Genomic DNA, 22,863 nt, shown 5'->3' with positions numbered 1-22,863 from the left:
TAAAAAATCCTGTGGTATTTATGGCCAACCAAGTTCGATCCCCACCACGTTCCTGATAGTACCACGCTCAACTTGTTTCTCCGTGCAGCGGCTTTGTTCGTCAAGGCTCGTGTTTCGAAGTTATAGAGTTGAGAGAGGGCCATAATTAATATAACCATAATTAAGTAGCCTCCTCGTCTTGCAGTTGCCTCGTCTGTACTTCTCGGCCTTGGGGAGGTGACTTTACAAAAAAAAAAAACTGGCAAATGTTTGTCTATTATATCCAAATATGAGTTTACCAATTTTGGCAGAAACATTTTTACTATATGGGGGGTTAAACCAGATTATATTGCGAATTTATAACCAGACTTTTTATTGCATCCCGATACAAATTGACAGAGTTTCGAAAAATAGTTTCATTAGATGGATTAGATGACAGCTTTAAGTCTATAGAGCGAGAAAGTTGCTTTAAAACGCTAGGAGGGTGATTGGAACTAACATCTATATAACTTCACCATTTGGTTAACGAAACGGTCTAAAAATTGAGGTAAAGTGTTACGTCAAGTAAGTTCACAACTTTCATGTTACATTGTATAGAGATAAAAAGTTTTTTTTTTTTTTAAGTTTGTCTAATTTGTTTTTTTATTGTATCCATGAGGTGTTCACTTGTATTTAGGAAAACCCCATCGTCTCGGTATAAGCAAAAATCTGTTTTGCTATAATGCTGAGATAGCTGAAAAAGAAGAAAAATTCCGAAAAGCTGACATATTTCTGCGCCGTCAAAAGCACACATTGCAACATCAAACAAACCACTGTACTTTTTAATCCAAGATTGCTCATTATTAAACAACAATCATTTTCGGGCTTGTTTAATTATTAGTTTATCTTTGTTTTTAAAGGTTACATATTTCTCAGCAAATTTAATCGCGTCATTCAAAAGTTTTTCTTGTAAGAAGGATAAAAATCAATAATGTCAAAAATTAAATATTTATAAAAAATTTTAATACTTTGAACGAATCTAAAACGTTTAGCGTGCTTTTCGATTGATTGAGAAATATTTTTCAGCTCAGCAATAACACTAGATAAAATAAATTTACTGATTCCGTAAGCGCAATATAATCTGGTTTAACCCCCCCCCCCTTCCCACATATAGTAAAAATGTTTCTGCCAAAATTGGTAAACTCATACTTGGATTTAATAGACAAACATTTGCCGGGTTTTTTTTTTTTTTTAATGTAAAAAGGCTGAGAAGGCAACAACAGACGAGGAGGCTACTTAATTATGGTTATAACTAGTGATGCCACGGATATTCGGCGACTTAATAAAAAAGGCAATCGTTTAATCGTCTTTCCCATTAAAGTTAAGTCATACTTTAAGTTCAGTTTGTCGTGAAAATAACATTTTTAATAAGTTTAGAGTTTTCTATACTAATTCAATCTACAGCATTTTCTGAAATTACCTCAAAAGTGCAAGATATACTTGAGCTGGTTATTTTTGAACTTTTCTGAATGGTTTGAAGAGTATGAAACTTTTAGGCATAACTATAGTTAAAATATTTGGTGTATCAGTCAACAAATAATGTATGCTGTGACACGACCTATTTATAAATGCCCATAGAGTAGTTGACTTATGCACTACAACAAAGCAGATCGGAGCCCTCAATATAATTAAGTGTTGCCGAATATTCGTGGCATCTCTAGTTATAACACTCTCTCAACTCTACAACTTCGAAACACGAGCCTTGACGAACAAGGCCGCTGCGCGGAGAACGTTCCTGGTAGCGCGGTGCTACGTGGTGGGGATCGAACTTGGTTGGCCATAAATACCACAGAACTTTTAATAGAAATACTCCTAAGGTGAGTTACAGTTGTATGTCAACACCAAACCAAAAGTTAACTCTGATAACCATCATATAATCAAAAACAACACCTCTAATAAACATTGCGATTGTATCATTAAAAGCAAGTGACCTTTAAATCAACAATGCATTGCAATGACGAATCCAGGATGAGATAGCTAACTTCCAGACATGGAGTAAACTCCATTTATTTGTATGTTTATACTTATCAAAAAATGAGGCTTTTCAAAAAGTTGCGATGGTTGGAGGCTAAGAACAAAAAATTGTTTTACTTCTCCCCACCCCCAAATGTGAGGGGCAACAGGTTGAAGTGGCAAAACTTTTTTTTTTTGTTGAACTGTCTTAAATAAATGTCTTTGTTTGATCTCATTCTTTATTTTTTCTATATACAATACTACTTTTATGTGCGTTTGCCTAGTTATTTATTTTTTATGTGTACCAAAGCTACGGTTACATACATAACTGCTATCTTCACGGAAAAATACGTTTGTTTCTGGAACATGTCTGAGCTAGCTTTTAGAACCAGAAGATAATATAAATCCTACAGTATTGTGCAAATTAGTTTGGACAGTGGTTGAAATAACACAATTATTTGCCACATTGAAGTTTTATTCAAAAAAAACATGCCAATGGTACAAAATATGATATAATTAATAGGAGATATGACCTCCTTTTGCTTTTACAAGCATTTGAACACGATTTGGCATGGATTCGACCAAAGTTGAACACATTTTAGTCACTTGCTCATCATGATACCAGGTCGAACAGTCTTCTTTCAGGAGTCTTTGTTTGATTATAGCCCATAAGTTTTCAATGGGATTGATGTCTGGAGAATTTCCAGGCCAGTCTAAAATCTCCAGTCCACTTTCTTCAAAAAATGTGCGCATTTTACGTGAAGTATGGCATGCTGCGTGATCCTGCTGAAAAATGCCATCTCCAACAGGAAAGTCCCTTGTCATACTAGGAAGCAAATGAATCTCCAAAATAGCCTTGTATTTATCACTATTCATCATTCCCTCTACGTTAATGAGTCGTCCAAGGCCTTTAGCACTAAAACTACCCCAAAACATCTTCTTAGGCGGATTTTTGGGTGCTTGTTGAATATGTCCTGACCGAAGCGGTTCACCTTTGCTTCGTCTCATAAACTTTGACCTGTAGCCATGGACTTCAAAATGCGATTCGTCGGAGAATACTACTTTTTTCCAGTCGTCTGCTGTCCATTGAGAATACCTACGTGCCCATTGAAGACGTTTTTTCTTCATAACCGATGTCAATAACTGTTTCTTTAGAGGTTTTCTGGCAAATCTTCCAACTTCAAGAAGCCTTCGTCGAACAGTTGAAGAAGAAATATTTACGCCTGATGTGGACAAATCTCTCTGAAGGTCTGCACTTGTTTTCATAGGATTCTTTATACTTTCTCTGATGATAACTGTATCATCGCGAGGTGTTGTCTTGCGTTTTCTTCCACATCTTCCTTGTCGCAGTGTTGAAGATTCACCAGTGTTTTTTTTTCTTTTCAAGATGTCACCAACGGTTGACTTGGCCACCTTCATTTTCTTAGAAATCTGTCTAATGCTCAAACCAGCATGTTCTTTAAAAGCTATAATGTTTGCACGTTTCTTGGGAGTGATGTCCATTGTGAATACGAGGTGAATAATCCGTCACAACCTCCGTCACAACCTTTCTGCACAAATCCTGGAGTAGCACTGAAGCCACTGATGCGTTTGCTAGAATGTCTTCCCGGCAGCAAAGAGTTGCCAGACACCACTAGACTACAGTAAAACACTTATTTATCTAAAAAAACAAGAGAATCTTTAATATCATAGCTAAAAGTTGGGCTTATTGTGAAAATTATTCCAATTTTGCCACTGTCCGAACTAATTTGCACAATACTGTATGTATGGATGTTTAATCCATCATAAGTAGTTTGTGCGGCCGTGGCGCAGTGGTTAGAACGCTTGCTTATATGCAGGAGATCCAGGTTCGAAACGAGCTTTGGGCATATTTTTGCGTCACGGCAAGGAAGGAGGCGTGAATTTCCTGGTTAAATGCACTTCCGCGGTGCTCTGTGACAAGACCGTAAGGACTTCTTGGGGCACCTAAAAAAAAAAAAAAAAAGTATGACTGGGTTGGCTAGATATGGTTCAGGGATAGAGTTTTTTACGATTTCTAGTAATACATGGATACAATATAAAGATCTTTGCATCGAACATGTCTGAGCTAGCTTTTAGAACCAGAAGACAATATTAATCCTATGAATAGATTTTAAATCTATCATACTTAATTTGAAGTATGGATGGGTTAGCTAGATATGGTTTAGGGACAGAATCCTTTACGCTGGTTTCTAGTAATACTTGACTCTATTTTACTGGAACATGCAATACTTTACATCGACAAACATTGGTACGTGTGTGTACATGTGTATGTGTTCGTATATATGTATGTATGCATTTGTGTGTATGTATATGTAAAAATGATTTTTAGGTTGTCATTTTATATATATATATATAATTTTTTTTCCCCCGCCCTTCGTAGTTTTTGACGTTTGACCTTGTGGTTTCGTTTATTATTTATTTATTTTAAAATAGTGTTATCTCTATGCATATGTATATTTGTGTTAAAGTAACTTAAACATTTGTATTTGATGAAGATTTTTGTTTACTTATATGTCCTGTTTTGTTTTAAGTATACTTTAACGATAAAATTACTGTTGACTATGATTGTGTATAAACTTTCTTTTTAAAATAAATCTATGTTTATTCTGAACATCTGTTCGTTTTTCTTTGTTTTTATTAGTTATCCTCCTATATATAAAAAGTTTTTTCAATAGAAATGCTTCATATTTCTCTGTGGGCTTTGGGGATCGAACTCGGAACCTCTCGCTTATGAAGCGAGCGCTCTATCTGTCTACAACATCTAAAATATAATTAATTTCTAATAGCATCTGTGCAAAATTTATATGAATACCACAGATGTAGTTAAATCTTTACAATTATCTAAGTCTAACAACAATTGTGCAACTACATCTTGAGATTTTGCCAATGTAGTTTCATCTTTTGACAACAGGATTTTTTTCAGATGAAATTACATCAAGAAAAAATTGTTAAATAATAATGCATTATTTTAACCAGATTACAAATATGATTTTTTCAGATGTAATTTTCAGAAGATGTTCTTCCAGATTTTATTGGTCTTAGAAAAAATTCCCCAGATGTAGTTACATCTTCCTAAAGATGTTGCTAGAGGTCATTGAACTACCAAATAATATTGGAAAGGTATTGTTGGAGTAAAAAAAATACAGTTGATCTTGCACAAAAGTGTACAGATGATCTTGGACTACTCCACAAATGTTGTTTGACAGATGTAGTAATCTTTTACCGTTTACAATATCAATATAAATACCATTTTAAATATTCTCAAAGTCTTTATACTCTATTAATTTTTTTCACAAAATAATGTGTGTGTGGTGATATATATTTTTTAATCTGCAAAATATTTCAGTAAGGCAGCATTTTTATAATATTTTTGTTTCTCCAATTGAGGATCATATCGAAGTTGTCCATTATCAATTCTCGATTTTTTTAAAAGGAAACTATTGCAATCTGGATCATCTATAGGATGCGAAACTTTGAAGTTTTTTACATACTCACACCACGTGTTCCGCATATGAAATCCTTTTGAATTGGTTGGTACTATTCCTAAAAAGATAAATATCGATTAATACTAATAAATTTCGATAGTATTAAATAAAAAGATAAATCAATACGAATATTACTTGAGATAACAATATTTTGACGTAAAAATGACTAATCGACATTTCTCAGTCGGAGTTTTTTAATCTAAAGTTGGCTTTTCAATAAAGACATGACTTTATAACAATTAATTTTAGAAAGACATCGTTCTCAGTTTTTAAAAGAAGTGGAAAGGTTTTAGTGCGTTCATAACAAGTAAATCTTGCAATACAAATAAAAGTCTTATCGTTAATATTATTCATGTAATACCACGTAATTGTGTTGTTTTGTATATATAATTAAGATTTCGTATTTAGTTCCTCACACGTCAGGGAAGAGCGGGGTTGGTTGTCACACTTTTTACATTTTAGACTGCTCAGCTTTTATTTTTCATCAAATCAATGCCAAACTTTGCACGAAAGTAATTTAACTATTTCCGGTAACTATTTCAATATTTTTATGACATTGAGTGAAATATTTTTTGCTGTAAAAACATTTATTAAAGACCTCTTCCGTGTGAAAATCAACTCTACCCACAGGGTTGGTTGTCACATACTATGGAACTGGTTGTCACATACTATGGAACTGGTTGTCACATTTCTTGGAATGTTTTGATTATATTCAAAATTGGTACCAATAAATTTTGTTTATATAATACAAAGAATAAATCTGAATAATCTGGGAGAAAAAAAAAGGCTATATACTGAAAAATAGAAAATACTATACCGAAAATAGATTTTTTTATTTAATATAACACTATAAACACATTTAGTTTAGGACTATATATGTGTTTTTAAAAATGATGTTTTTATTAATTGTTGAATTAAGAACACAATTCACATATAAATTGGTGTAAGCCTGGTGTGCATTCTTCATGAGCCTATTTTTTTCAAATTGTGACACCCATCCCCATATATTTTGTGACAGGTACCCTTTTTTGTAAGTTGCAAGACACCTGTAAATTTACCTAAAAGCGTGTGAAATTAATGAGAACTTTTTGTGGAGTAAGTTACTCAAATGAATAAAAAACTTTAAAAATGTACATTCAAAGCACAATAAAATAATTTTCGTTTGGTAAAAGAAAATTTCTAAGTGAGCGAAATTTAACTTTTTCATATTAAAAACCTATAAAAATCAATAACTTTTTTCATTAAGTTGAAACATCTTGTATAGTATGTAAAATTATCCTCTTTCTTATAATAAATTACAATATTTCTAGGGGTTATATATACCCTCGTTATTCAAGTAATATCGATATTACTTGAATAACGAGGGTATATTAACCCCTAGAAATATTCTAATTTATTATAAGAAAGAGGATAAGTTTACATACTATACAAGATGTTTCAACTTAATTAAATTTTATAAAAGCTTATCTAAGATGTTAACTTTTAAAAAATAACTTTTTTCCTACACGCTAAAAAAAGCTGAAAATTTCAGTGAAAATGTTTTTTTTATATAACATTTCGATTGTATGATTTTAAAGTTCTAAACCTTATCTACATTTCCTGTAATAACCTTTGTGACAACCAACCCCGCGTGACAACCAACCCCGCTCTCCTTAACCATGACAAAAATAATATTTATAATTAAAGTATAATAATTGATTTAATAATATAATTTTTTCTATTTTCTTTTATAAAAATTGAAACTTTATGATTTATGCTTGTGGAAATAAAACGCATTATTTTTATTTGTTAAAAGTACAACTTTACTGAAATATTTCCTTAAGTCTTTGACTTTAAGGAAATATTTCAGTAAATTTGAACTTTTAACAACAGCTACACACAATTTTATTGCTACACAATATTTCAGTAAATATTGCTTCACACAATTTTAGGAATAATTCTTAGCTGTGTAAATTTTTCTTTCATTAAAGTTAAAGATGCGTCCAAAAAAGGGTTGAAGAAATCTGTATCTAAATTTTTTTTAAGAAAAACTAAAAATCTTTTGTCTTTGACTAGATCATCAAAATGGCGTTTCGCGCATTTTATCCTCCTTAGAAATTTAAAAACAGGCTCCATTAACAGTTTGTCTTACAAAAACTTTGTCATTATTTATTTGGGTAATTATTTTTATTATTATGGTTTTTTAAAACGATACTTGTTGCAGTTCTCGAAATATGAACAAAAATTTTCATTAATTTTGCACATTGAGTGAAGTGCCTTTCAGTTGAATAGTTTTACTAACAATATAATGTTCTTTTAAAAAAAGAAAATTATGTGAAACAATTAAAGAGACGAGCAAGCTAAAATCTTTCAATTGCTCCGCTAGTAACATCACTTCATGTGTAGTTTCATAATCATAACCTTCATTTTCTGACAATGCAATTAAAGCATCATGTATATATGTATACTTGAAACTAAACGGCTTTAACACTATTTTTGCTTCCCACCGCGAGTAAAAGAGTTTCTTTAAATGCAAAATTTAAACGTGATCTATTAAAGTTTACTGAAGCTGAGAATAGAGTGAAGCTGAGAATAGAGTGAATCTTCAAAGTTAGCAATTATACTGGAGAATAATAATTATAATGAAGACACTTGTTATCAAATTTAAAAATATGACTGGCACAAAGAAAAATGTAGTTCTAAGGAATTGACATTAAAATTCCTTTCTTGTACCTCATTGATCATTCTTTTCATATTTATATTTAATCCATTATCATATTTCTGACCTGCAGTTGAGAGTTCTTTCCATATTTAGTAACTCAATTAAAAATTAGTAAGTTTTAAGGCAGTAAAATCACACAAAAAAAAAATCCGAAAAGAATCCTAAAAAGATGTTTAAACTTTCTTTCTATTAAAATTAAAATTAAAATAGCTACAGAAATGTTCTCTTTTCCTGAAATGCACAATCAAAAATGGCTGAATAATATACGGTTTTGAAGACTCGATAATTTATTGCATCATTCACCTTATTAAGTCAATAATTATAGTTACTAATTTTAAATATTTCTTTGCAGTAATGGTTTAAAGTATCACCTTTTATTTCAAATGCTAAAGGGTTTTGCATCACTTTTGCAACCAAACCATATCTTAAGCGTGGTATTTGTTAATCGAAGAAGAACATTTTGCTTTCGCAAGCTCTATTTTTCTACAATTTTTAGCTCTTTATTATCAATAGTCTTACCTGTTTTTGTTCTTATTTCAGCTTTCACTCACTTTTAACTTTTTTAAACATTGGATTTTTCTTGGTCTTTCTTTTTCTGTACTTGCAGTCAAACGACCTTATTCTCGAACTTGAGGTTTTATGAATCATCGTGATTATTTTTTGTTCATAAGATAAAATCATTTCTATACTTTAATCAAAATAAAAATGAAACAAGCAAGATCAAATAATGTTGTTAAAAAATGTTTTTAAAATTCTAAAAGAACATAAAGAAAAATTAAAAAGTTAAACATCTCTTATTTAAAAACTGATATGGCCTAGGTCGAATCTGTTTAACGCAAAGCAACAAAATGGACTTCTAGCCCATTTTGAGACATACCACAGTGGGTCAGAAGCCGGCAAAACCATACAAAAAAATTTTGAAATTTTGAAATTTTGAAAAAGGCAAATTTTGCTCAATATATTAATAAGCCAGAAATTATATTTTATTAAAAAATAATTTTTCAATAAAACGCCGTATTTGTTGTTTAAATATTTCCTTAAATAATTTTTATTAATAACAGCAAAAAAGTGTGAAAATTTTATTTTTTTACATCTTTTGAAAACTTTGATTTCTTGTTTTATTGAAGTTTAAGTTTATTTTTTAACTTATAAATGACTTATATAGTATTATGTTAATATTTAAATCAGATAAAAAAAAATATTTTTTGCATTTTATATAAATATTTTCAACAATGCAAACATCAATAATTTTGAGTTATAAATTTTTATTTTTTTCAAAAATATCATTTAAAACCATCGGATCAACCTGTATCAACCGCTTAAAATGATATATAATTGAATACCAATATGACATTGATCTTGTGGTATAAAAATTGGCTGCCTATAGCTGCCTAAACGAATACACTTTTAAATTCAATTAACTACGTCCACGTTTCTTGTTAATGCGTTTTTGATCGATAACAAAAAATTTAAAAAGATTTGAAATTTAAAAACTGCAGTTTGACTTTATAATAATTTTCATTAAAGACATAAGTTTAAAATTAAATATTTTTGTATTTTTTAATTGCTTTCCAGTAACTTTCTCGTATTTGCTCAATGAACATTTAGATCGCATTGAAACCATTATTCCTAATTTTATATGCTACCGTTTTAAAGTAATAAAAACTCAGAGACTGTGATAAAATATGAATTATATACTTCTACGTAGTACAAGTTTGGGACATAATGTTTATTATTTATTTTATAATTTCCGAAAACAATAAAATTATATTTAATCGATAAAAAACACGATAACAACCAATGAGAAATAAAGGAAAGGAACTGAGTTTCATAGTTACTACTCGTAAAAAAATTACTTTATTAAAAATATTTTAAATTACTTTCTTTCAAAATAAAAGTATTTTATTGAACAGACAATCTCTTAAAAATGGATAGGAGATGTCTTATGAATTGTATAATGGAAAATAATTTACTACAAAATGATGATTTACTTGCAAAGATTTTGAGTTTTGTTTCCTAAAGCAATTTTGAAGAATCTAATGATAACTTGTCAATTATTTCGAAATTCATTTACCAAGCTAAAAACAAGTGGAAAAAATCGAATAGAACAAGTGCAGTATTTGAAAAAAGATATAAAGTTTGGTTAAACCAAACTATATTTGACTGTAAAAAAAAATAATCGAAACAAAAACCAGTGGTATGTTTACTTTAACTAAGTGTAAATTTATTATAATGTGTAAAATTTATTTGTATTATTATTACGACGATTTAATAATTGATAAAATAATATTATACTTTAAAGTGGACGCCCTTCGATTTTGTTTGAAGATGCGTCTGTGAGAACTAAAGATCGCATAATTAAAGAGCTTTTGAGTAAATATAATTTAAACGAACTTTTATATGCAGCAAGTAAAAGTTTGAAAAGGGATAAAAGGTTTATAGAAGCAAAAGTGGTTAAAAAAGTATACAACAAAGAATTATCGACAGAATCACTTACTTCAGAACAATCATTAGCGCTTGTCTTAGATGCTAATTTATCCAAAGAAACTTATCAGCATTTAAGAAACAATGCTCTTCCATTCAGCTCTCTATACCCATCCTATCATATTGTAAAAGAGGCTAAAAATAAATGCTACCCTGAAAACATTCAGGTCAGTGACTACTCTGCAGAGGTTCCATTACAAGCTCTTCTTTTTCATACTGCATTAAGAATATGTTCAGCTTATAGTGTTGTGTTAAATTCACCTGTGCTTAAAGATTGTACTAAACTAGTTATAATATACAAAGCTGGTTTTGATGGTGCAACAGGACAATCTGTTTATAAAAAACTGTCAGATGTTTCTAGTGAACTTCATACAGATGAATCACTTTTCATATATTGCTTGGTTCCTCTAGAACTATATTGTTTCAAAGATGACAAAAAACAGGTTGTTTGGAGAAATCCGAAGCCATCGTCAACTAATTACTGCAGACCTCTGAGATTTAAATATAGAAAAGAATCAAATGAAGTAATTCTTGCAGAATATGAGTCAATTATGGCTTCTATTAAAGAGATAACATTATCTGTTGTACTTGTTTTATTGGAGGACGGTACAACAAAGGAAGTTGAAATACAACATATTGTAAATTTAACAATGATAGATCGAAAAATTCAAACTATTATTTCCACAGCAACTAACTCATACCAATGCTGTTCAGTGTGTGGTGCATCTCCAATCGAAATGAACAATTTATCTTTAGTTGTTCAAAAAAAAATTTAGAAGGCAATATAAAACATGGCGTTTTAACTTTGCATGCTTGGATAAGGTTTTTAGAATGTATGCTCCATATCTCTTATAAGATGCCGATTATGAAGTGGCAGGCTAGAAATCAAGACGAAAAAAATATTGTTAAACTGAGAAAGCTTGAAGTCTGTGCTGAATTTCAAACAAGGATAGGTCTTGTCATACACCAACCGAGAATAGGTGGGGTAGGTACATCAAACGATGGGAACACAGCTAGGCGATTTTTTCAGCAATACGATGTCTCAGCTAGTATAATGAACATCGATGTAAATCTTATGAAAAGGCTTAATATTATTCTGGGCACAATATCAAGTGGTTATTAAATTAACTCATCCAAATTTAAAACATTCTGTTGGGAAACTGCTTCGCTCTATGTATTCCTGTACCCTTGGTATCCTATGACCCAAACACTTCATAAGATTTTGATTCATGGCTATGAAGTCATCGAACTATTTACTCTTCCGTTAGGTATGTTTTCTGAAGAGGCTCAAGAGGCTACCAATAAGGTTTTTAAGATTTTTCGTGAAAATTTTACAAGAAAATGCGATCGGAAAAAAAACAGTATAGACTTTTTTCATCGCCTTTTATGAGCATCTGATCCTTTAATTTGCACATTAAGAAAGAAGATACATAACAAAAAAAAAAGTCATTCAAGTACACCATCTAGTGTACTTGAACTATTGCAAGAGCCAACGATAGAATACTCTGCGTTAAACATAAATTTAAATAATATCCTTGTTGTTAATTTTGTTGGGTAAAAACGGAATTTTTTATAAATGGAAAATAAATGAGTTTTTTAATAATTTGCGTAATTATGTAATAAAATTTGAAGTTTTTAAAAAACAAAAATGTTATTTTTTCCACAAATTATGTTTTTCAATATAATATGCTGTTTCTAGTTAAAAAAAACAAAAAAATTTTGGTTTTAGAGGTTTTGGCTAGAAAATGTCACTTTTGACCCACTGTGCATACTGCGAAAGGCTCAAAATGTTTAATCAACCATCACTTGATCTTCAATGCCTTTGAAGCAACTTAATCCAAATCTTTAAATTAATAAATTGCTATTATAAATCGATAATAATAATGATATATATATATATATATATATATATATATATATATATATATATATATATATATATATATATATATATATATATATATATAAACTAAACTAAAATTTATTAACTCCTTGTCTCGTCGTCACCGTTCTAAAATAAGGCGTAAGTATGCTCCAAACTGTCTTTCAAGACACAATCATTTGTATAACAGATCAGCAAAATACTGGAACGAACTAATTAAACGACTGAAAAATTTGAAACAAAATGGAAATAAAAGTTATCCAATTGTGTTACAAAAAATATCAGAAATATCTGATACCAATAAGAATCATAAGAAATACAAGTATTTTATGATAACTGCAACGCCAAGTTTTATTCTTAATAGTGTAGCAAAAGGTAAGGTTCTATTATCTTTTCCATAATAACCTTAGTGCATGCATCTTTGGTTGCAATAAAAAAAAATCAAGCATGGTCATTAATAATTCTTTAAAATAAGTTTTAGTTTTTAGTTTGTTTTTTTAATTTAAGTTTTATTGAATACTTATATTTATTAAACAGTTGGCAATGAATACTATAATTTAACCTTTTGTTAAAGTGACGAATTGTTATACAATAAATGTTACAAATTGTTGTATAATAAATGGGCTTTTTATCAAATTGCTCCTTTTTAGTTTTATTCAGTGACTTTTTTTTTTAATTTAACAGCTGTTGAAAAAAGAGAGACATCAACAATTGTATTGTATTATGCATATGAGGCAATTTTTACGGTAATTTGATTTCTTGTAATGTTTTTAAAAAGAGATTTTTATAACATCTTACTAATCTCTGATGTTTGAAAGATTGCAAATATATGAAGAGGAAAAGAACGTTGTTTTGTTTGAATATTTTGCACAAATATTTCAACATTATTACAATAATTATAACAACAAATTTTGATTTTTTTGCGTCATTATTAAATTAAAGTCACTTCTTTGATCAATATCGATGTTTAATCTTTATTTAAAAGTATTAAAGTATATGCGAGGTTATTTGGTGAAAAAAATTTAATGAAATTTAAATAAACATTACAAAAATTTGGTGAAAAAAATTTAATGAAATTTAAATAAACATTAAAAATTGTTGGTGTTTATTTTTTAAATCAAAAATAAAGTTATTGAAATCAAAAAATTGATTTAAAATAATCAAATATTACGTTCGGTCAACGTTAAGATGCAACGCTCGCCCAATGTCGGATACCAACCTTGGCCAACGTTAGACTGACGTTTGGCTACGACGTTGCACAACTATCAAATCCACGTTTGGCCAAAGTTAGATACCGAGCATCGGCCGATGAATTTTCCAATGTTGTCCCGACGTTATATTAACATATATCCGCTATCTTGGAATTTGGAAAGAAAACATTAACCTAATAAATATAGAATCTCAAAAAATATTAGAGTTATCTATAAACAAGGAATGTGTTAAATGAAACTGTTTAAAATTTATTTGTTATTTGCTTTTGCATAGCTATATTAGTTTTTATAATATTTTTTAGGCAAACATTTACCCGTCAAAACTAACACGTATTTATAAAAAACAAAAACAAGCAAGCTGTCGTAAATCAAATGCTATTAAACACACTAATGCCAATCCACTGAGAGCTTGGAGTGCTAAACGTTTATAAGTTAAATATTTATAGAACCCTTTTATTCTTCTTTAAATTAAAAAATTTCTGCCAAATATTTTCAAGATCTTTTCTATTATAGATAAAAAATATGAAACAAAGTATTCATTGCATAACTTTCGACTGTGTTATTAATTCTAAATAAGTCGTTTCCTCTAAATAATAATAAAGTTACTTGGCTTATCTCAAACTCTCTTTTATTTTTAAAATTTAATCCTCCGCTTTTTCTTAAACACTTTCACTTTTATATATCTTTAAATTTCATTTTAAGTTGTATCGTATTTATATTAGAAGGAAAAAATATAAAAATAAAAATAAAATAATGAAAGCGTAAGATTTTTAACAATATTTCTTAATATTTGTAAATATTTTATGAAGACTGTATTTCTTGTTGCTTCATTCATTTTTTTTAACAATTTTCTAAAATAACTGATATAAATATAACGAAAAATATATATCAATAAAAATAAATAAAAAAATAAAAAAGTATTTTAATCAACTAGTCAAATACTAAAATAGCCAAAGAGTTAAAATAATATATGATGTATAGTTTAATAATAAAAAAGTATAATTTATAGAATCTATAAATAATAGTAAAATAAAATTATAAAATTTTTGATGCTTACCAAGTGTTAATGCTATTTTTCCAACATAAGCGTCATCATTAGTAATATTTGTTTCAAAATCAAGCATCGGTATGATCTTTTGAGCACTAGAGTTTGTTAATATATATCCTCCTCCAGAACAATAAGGGTCAAAAATATTTTTTTTGTGTTCATCTTGTGTTAATATATATTTTCCATCTCGATTAACTATTTGTCCTTTTAAAACTGATCCAAAATAACCGTCTGATATTTTGTTTTCGTTTATAAAATTTATCACGTTGTCAAGATTTATAAAAGTGTCGTCATCACCTTTTAAAATCGCTTTAAAATTAAAGTTCTCTTTTGCCCATGAAAGTGCAACAATCACTTTTTTTGATAACAAGTAAAATTCCTCTGAAATATCGAGAGAAATAACATCTTTCCATAATTTTGCTTCATCAACTATTTCCATCATTTTACTATTGTCTTCAACATTACCTGTCACAAAAACTATTTTGTATTTGTGCTTAGTAGTCCACATGCTGGAATTCCCCCATGTTTCTCTAATTCTGAATCGTCTACTTCTGTGCAAAACATGCGAAGAAATTAAAATTAAAACTGTATATTTAACCTTGTGGTCTTTTTCTATTATATCAACATTGACGTGAGAAATAAGATTTTGTTTTTTGATTGTGTTTGTATTTACGCTATTAATATTTAGTTTATAAATACTAGATAAATTTCCTTTTTCCATCGAACTTTTTATTTCAAGGGTTTTGTTTCTCCACATTATATAGTTACTAAATGTTAGGTATTTTTGAATAACATATGTATTATTCACTTTGTTGCCATAGTAGTATATTGTAACTGCTATTAATAGGGCAATTGCAATGCCGATTCTCCTCTTGTTTGTTGTTGTTAATCTCGGTATACGTATAATAATTTTCATTATTGCAATCGTTTATGCATAGTCTTTAGCAATAGTTAGTTGATAGGCTAAAAGTTGTAGAAACAAACTTTACAATGTAGCAGCAAGAGTATGTCAATGTTTGGAACGCATGACTCAAGCAGTATTATCATTTAGATAATACTTAACTTAGCTATATAATAGATATGCTTAAATTACACTGCAAAATACATTAAGTACCTTGAGTTGTTTTACGGATTATGCATTACATACTTTCTTTTGTTTATTATAAGCACAAGATTAGGCAACAAAAAAGACAAGTACACTTTTTAAATATCCAAAAAAGTGACGTAAATGGGATATTAAATCTAATCGTAAAAGTTAGAATATGCTTTATATGTGTCGCGGCTGCTAAAACATTGCAAAAAAGTTGTAACTTGCTTCATATACAACATTACACACTAAAAATTAAAGGTAGAAATTTTTAGTTAAGGTAGGATATGTGATATACCCTTAGTAAGGTATAATTTTCTACCTTATAAGGTAGAAAATTATACCTTTAAGTTAGAAAATTGTATGACAAATAATTGTTTTTAATATAATTTTCTTCCCTAAAAGGTAGAAAATTATACCTTACTAAAGGTATATTACATATCCTACCCTAAGGTAGAAATTTCTACCTTTTTTTTTAGTGTGTACGTCAAATTTACAACGTGTTTATATAAATCAAAACTGTTTTAAATTTAAACAAGTTATAAGTTAAAAACTTTCAAAAGTAATAGAAATATTTTTAGTTTTTTTTATAACCTGTGATTTGTTATAATATACGTTAATATATAATTTTTCAATTTGCATTTTGAAATAATTTGCGTTTAGTGCATTCTTTAACATGATATAAAAAAGTCTTTGTAGAGAAGGTTGGTAATCAAACATAAGAAAGATGCTGATTGGGACTAGATGCTGATAGTATAAAGAATATTTACTTTCTCTTGTTTGGAGAACTACTGACAGACTCTAGACAGACCCTACAATTAACGTAAGGCAATTTCAAGGAGCCCATTTGGAAACTTAAGGCCTCTTTTTCAAATTTAAGGAAACTTTTTGTTGTTATGGTAATACCTAATAGGATTGTTAATAAATGGAGCAGTCTAACCTATGACGTTGTTAATTCTGGTTATTTAAATACTTTTAAAAATAAACTCGAGGAACATGAGGAGAGAAATTCTAAATAAAAATTGGATTGCTACTATTTTATTATATCACGAATTTCATTGGTACTTTTCATTTTACTGTTAAAGTCATGCAACTACAGTTGAGTGACTCACTTATTTTCATTTGTACAGTTAACATTATTATTAATAATAATGGAAAAAATTTTAAGACTTTAAGCACTAACACCAGACATTTTAACGGATATATTAAACCAGTGAAAGAATCCTAATAAGTTTTTATAGTCTTCAGATTTAGAGCTTGGATATCTACATATCATAGAATTTCAATCAACTCATAAAATCCAGGCTTAGGAGTAGGATAACTACATATTATCTACATATATACCGACAGCAAATCTAGGTTTTACGTCTTGTGTCGAAATTCAATTTATTAGTAACATATGTAAAAAAAAAAAAATTTCTTATTATATATTTAAAAAATTCTGAAAAAATTTCTAATATATATTTAAAAAATGCTTTCTAAAATTTGCAAAGAAACATCACAAAGAGATACCATAACAATTTACTTATTTTTAAAATTTAGTTTTGTCTGTAGTCGTGCCATGTCGCATTAGTATTATGAATAAAAGTTTTTCTGGTTATAACCGTTAATCAGAAGTAGAGCTAGAAAGTTGTAAGTATTATTGATTAGGGAATAGAGAGCATAAAATTGTGATAGGGAGCAGCTTGTGACAGGAAGAATGAAGAGTTCCAAAAATAGAAAAAAAAAAAAAATTTTTTTTAAATGCAGCACGCTGCGTGCATGTTAAGGTTTATTGCGCATACTTTAAAGTTTAAAGACACCGCACTCTGACTCACCGCTTATAAAAAAATGTTTAAAACCAAAATTTGAAAATACACTTTTTATTATAAGAAGCCTCTTTAAAGACACTTTTAGATACACAATATATCATTATTTATAGCAATTTTAATTTTTTTAGAAAAGTGCAAATTCTAAATTATTTTATTTTTATACTTATGTCAAAGAGCGTTGTTTTGTCAGAAATTGATTAATTTTTCTTAGTGATAAGAGCATGGGAACACCCTCCCCCTCCCAAACCCCCTGAGCCACCTCGGAACAAATGAATTTATGTCATCGTCCCTAATGTAGGGTAAAGAATTTTTAATCTAAAAATTACTCAACCTCATATTTTTTAAATTGCTAAAAGGTTTAAAACTATTTTCAAAACTATTTTTTGTTAAATATTTTATTAAAAAAAGTACTTCTCATTAGAAGCGGTTTTCAAGTTTTACAGGTTAAAGTTTTGAATAAAAAATGAAAAAAATACAAAATGTATAATTTTGTTTTATTTCTTAGTTAAATTATTTCAAGAACATCTTTCTTTGATTTAAAGGTAGGAATTTCTTCCCTGTGTATCATTCTTGTTCTAACAAATCCATCTCTTCTTTCTTGGCCGTAAACAATGGCAGATGCTTCCGTCACGCTTTTGACGCAGCGTTCTGTTGTGTGAATGCTGAATTTAGGAATTTTCAATGGATTTTCAATGAATTCGGAGACGTCCACTTTAGAAAGATTACATGTAAATATTGGTTCATAACAATCTTTTACATTCCAAGAAATTAATTCTTGAAGAATAGTAGCGTCAAGGTTAGTTTTTGGAGATATTCTTTTTCGAACAGCAGTGTCTCCAAGCTCATTATTTCCTCTAATTTGTAAAATCTTATCAACACCAAACTTTCTTTCATTTTTATTAGAGCTACTCAAGAGTGAAACCAGAATACACTCACTATGGCTGTACCAAGCCCCAGTTCGTATATAAGGTGTAATAATATTCGCCACATTGACTGGCATTGTCTTAAGAATTTTAAGTTCAAGCAAAATGTGTCTTGGTCCGTCCTCCAGCAGATGTTTGGAAGAAATTTCAAAATAAAGTTTGAAATACATTTTGACACAAAATTGAACTAATATCTTCAAGATCTCCAGCTCACTGTATTTAAGGTTATGATTTCTTGTCCACAAAAACATCAAAGCCATACCTGTTGTAAGCCAGCGAGAATGAGACAGTGATCCACATTTTAGATTTGCGAGATCCGGAGAAAGTTTTCCTGACTTGATGGCATTTACATATCTGTAACTGATATAAGCATCAGTAGATAAACTTTTTATGTCTTTCTCATCAAGTTTTGGAAGCTCCTCTCCATCTGGCAGAGGTGTAAAATTATAATTTATTGTCATATCATTTACATACTTAAGGTTTTTGCAACTGATCCTGTAAATCCGTCCTTGCTACTTGTCGGACCATCAAGGGATATAATTAAATGTCGTAGCTTGAGTTCATTTGTATGTTTCATGCAAATCGCCCAATAGCATTTATTTCCTAACATTTTTTCAAGATGGGCATGAATTCCCCCTGACCATCCTGTGTTGATATTAGTTGAATCTCCACCTATTACTATGCATGACTCAGTTGCATTGTTTTTTTCAAGCACATCATAGAGTGCTTCAGCTATTTTTTTTGCTGGTTTTTCCGGATGAAGAGCAGGTTCTGGCGTGGTGTGAGCAAGATAACGTCCAGTTGGCTCCCAAGATACACTTATATGCTCTTCTTTTATGACTCTAGGGTGAAGTTTTCCGTATTTATCTGGAATTAACGATTTGGTCCAGTCTTTTCTTCCATCATAAGCAATTCCAATTATATTTTCGTTACTACATTTATTAGCTTCAATAATTGTATTTTCTTTCATTACATTATTCTTAGCCCTTCGCATTTTATTTGGGTCAACAGAAAGGTATGACATATCAGGAGAAAGATAACCTGCAGCTATAAAATCTTTTATTATACCAGTGATTATAGCAGCCCCACCAACATTAGAAATATCATATCTTATTGCAGCTGATGCCGCATGTGTTATAGTCATTTTGTTTTGCTTTAGACTTGGTTTTTTTAAGTATCTTGTAACCAGTGATGCAAATTTTCCTAGTTTTTCTTCAAGCAACTTGTCGACCAAAGTTTTTGTTTCGTTTTTAGTTGTGCAGTATTTACATTGTATGTATCATCAGTATCATCAATACCATTTTTGTTTTCTTCATGCAGATTGAAAACAAGTTCAGGATTCTAAATTTTTTAAACATGCAGTTTCTATAATATAATATTATTACTTACCAATATTGGTAAGTAATATTATATATAATAGAATATATAAATTTTAAATTTAAAAAAGTTTAATACATATTAAACATTAAAAAGTTAGTTTTAAAGACTTTCTTAGATTGCGGTAATAAATGTTTTAAAACAATTAAAGAATTATATTCATGCTAATTGAGCTAACCTGAAATTTATTAAACTCATATTTTCTTTCATTTTTTTTTTTTCCCTTTTTCTTGCAGCTTCTTCCTGAATGTTTTTCCTATTTTCTCTTCTCCGTAGGCGAGCCGATTCTTTATAATCACATAAACCAATTTGCATAGTAGAAATCTCTTTCTTTTTAAGCCTCTGATTACGAAGCCAAAGAAGATCAAGTACAGGAGCTTTTTGAAATAGAAGGCATGAACAATAAACATGTGCACCTAATTTTCAGTTTTTGGGATCATTGCAAAATGATGCTGCCTCTGTGCATATGATGATTGTATGAGTGCATGATATGATATCAAAGAGACTATCAAGCTCATTAGTTATTTTGTTGGTTGCTTCTTTGGATGGTTTTGTGTTTTTAAAAAACCTGGATATTTTAAACCATAGTCTACTTATTTTTTCTGCTAGTGATTTTTCCGAAATTGTAACTGGTGGTTTAAACATACTATTTGCTTTGAACCATTGAGCTGTCACCAGTTTAGCAAGTTCTCTGCTTAGTTCTTTTGTAGCAAAATTACTTTTTCTACATTCAAATTCTATTTCTTTTCTTTCCTAAAAGGTAGATATAGATTTAGTTATTTATCACAAATAATTTATTTTAAGTCAATATATACTTTTGATATAATATTTTTTGAAAATATTTTAGAAGTTAAAAAAAATAAATAAAAGCTAACCTTTAGAAGAATACCCATTTAAATTACTGATCTTTTTGTGGGTACCTCCGACAAAACAAACTCTTTACCTTTTCCAACAAAAGTAGACAGTTTAGTTGCTAAACTATGTCTAGTTTTCACATTCGATGTATAGTTACTCATTGTTAGTACTGTTATTAGAAATAAATTAAAAAATTAAACACATTATTAAAAAGTACTTGTGATTAGAGTCTTTTTTATAAAAAACGTTTCTAGTATATAAACAAAGTAAATTTGAATTCTCGGGTATATAAACTGAATAAAATCCTGCTTCTTTCGTTTCTTTGTTTTGAAAATATCTTTCCTTAACAAAAACATGTATTTAAGATAACAATGTATGTTACAATCGTATTGTAATTTTACAATCGTAGTTTATAAAAGAAAAATGTACATGACTGGGGCTAGAAGAAGACAAAATTAGTCTTTTCATTAAGCCCCGAAAAAGATAAAACATCACCATAAGGTCAAAATAATAACAAAAAAATTTTTTATCACATAGTTCATTTTATTACATATGTTCAATATGCATAATCGCTGAATATGCACAATACGCATTATAAAAACAAACTTTATGATATTTTGATAACTAGTATTTATTTTTCAAGGTAAGTATTACTCACCTTGAGAATTATACAGTTGTTACAACACATTTTCAAAAAACGGGTAATTATTTACAATAAACTATAAAATGTATAACTAAAAGTCTCAATTGCCTTACCAAAACATTTTCAAATTAAAAAACACAAAAAAGAAACTCAAATTAAAATTTAATTTTACATAGGAATATCATTACGCCGTATTATTTTAATCAAAATGATTTTAGCGATTGATCACGCTAAACATGTAGTAGCAATTATTTTATATATGAATTTTAAAATGCTCAAGAAAATGGTAACATTAGTATTATAGTGCTAAGAATGCGTCTAGAGTAATATGAGAATTACTCAAGGAAAATGTCAGAATTTAATAGTGTATATAAATACTCAAAGATTTACAATATATAAACCAATACATAAATAACTAAAAGAATAAGTGTACATTTACTTTTAAAAATAAAAAGTAAAACATCTTTAAAAAAATTCATCGGAGTTATTATTATTCCTCAGAATTAAAAATGCGTTTTTTTGCTTGAAAATGAAATGAGTTTAATGAATTTACCATATTATCTTTTTTAGCATCTTAACGGGTAACAACTAAAAAGCGAGACTGGATTTAAAGACACATATCTCTTTAAAGAAGTAAGATAAAACAAAAAGAAAAAATGTTTTAGAAAGTATTTTTATTCTAGTTTTTAGATATATAATCAGTTGTTCTCAATTAAACCATTTCTTTTGACTTTATCAACTAGGCCTGGTATAGACTGAGCTAGGCTCCGTATGAGCTCAATATCAATTTTATTAAGGCAATACTTGATTCTCAAACGTAATTTTTTAAGATTTTCTGCATGCCAATTATTCTTGTAGACAAGGCCTTTCAAAATATTGATAGGACGACATTCTGGCAAGTTTGCAGGGTTATCCGCTTTCTCAACATAAAGCACGTTTTCCTTGTTTAGGTACATGATTACTGTTTTTGCATAGTGAGATGATGCTAAATCTGGCCAGAATATATATGCACCATCTGAATGATACTTATTGATGAATGGAATAAGTCTCTTCTTAATACATTTGATTTTTTGATTTACAGCCAGTCCACTTAGTACAAAATAAGGTTGAGAAATTCCATTTTCAGAAAAGCAATCCATAGAAGTAATTTCTTTTGAAACTTTTTTTTTTTTTGTATTAAACTGTAGATGGAGTAGATTTTACATCATTAGTATAAAATATATCATTTACATTGATACTGGAGTGATTTAACGTGAAATAAGACTCATAGTCAATGATTGGTTTACGATTTTTGAATTTCTGACAAAATCGACTGCACTTAGTTCTAGCTGCTGCTTTTTGCTGGTCAGAGCGTTTTGGAATCG

General features: G+C 29.2%; 1 protein-coding gene across 1 annotated transcript; it reads right to left on the bottom strand.

The window, feature by feature from the left end:
• Positions 1 to 5,142: 5,142 nt before the first annotated feature.
• On the bottom strand, positions 5,143 to 15,894 carry LOC101238778 (N-acetyllactosaminide beta-1,3-N-acetylglucosaminyltransferase 4). The gene is made up of 2 exons (XM_065818858.1): positions 14,813 to 15,894; positions 5,143 to 5,535 (listed from the first exon to the last, which is right to left on the bottom strand). The coding sequence occupies exons 1-2, from the start codon at positions 15,717 to 15,719 to the stop codon at positions 5,318 to 5,320; spliced, it is 1,125 nt and encodes a 374-aa protein (XP_065674930.1). The 5' UTR covers positions 15,720 to 15,894; the 3' UTR covers positions 5,143 to 5,317.
• Positions 15,895 to 22,863: the final 6,969 nt, after the last annotated feature.

This window comes from Hydra vulgaris, chromosome 15, assembly GCF_038396675.1.
Source record: "Hydra vulgaris chromosome 15, alternate assembly HydraT2T_AEP".
NCBI lineage: Eukaryota > Metazoa > Cnidaria > Hydrozoa > Anthoathecata > Hydridae > Hydra > Hydra vulgaris.
The sequence above is the reverse complement of the archived record's forward strand: the minus strand, read 5'-3'. Positions and strand labels throughout refer to the sequence as shown.

Bases quoted from the DNA above. Each gene is read 5' to 3' on its own strand.
- LOC101238778 (XM_065818858.1), bottom strand. From the start codon at position 15,719: ATGAAAATTATTATACGTATACCGAGATTAACAACAACAAACAAGAGG. The intron at 5,536-14,812 runs GTAAGCATCAAA...TTATCTTTTTAG, and splicing joins AAAAATAGCATTAACACTTG to GAATAGTACCAACCAATTCA.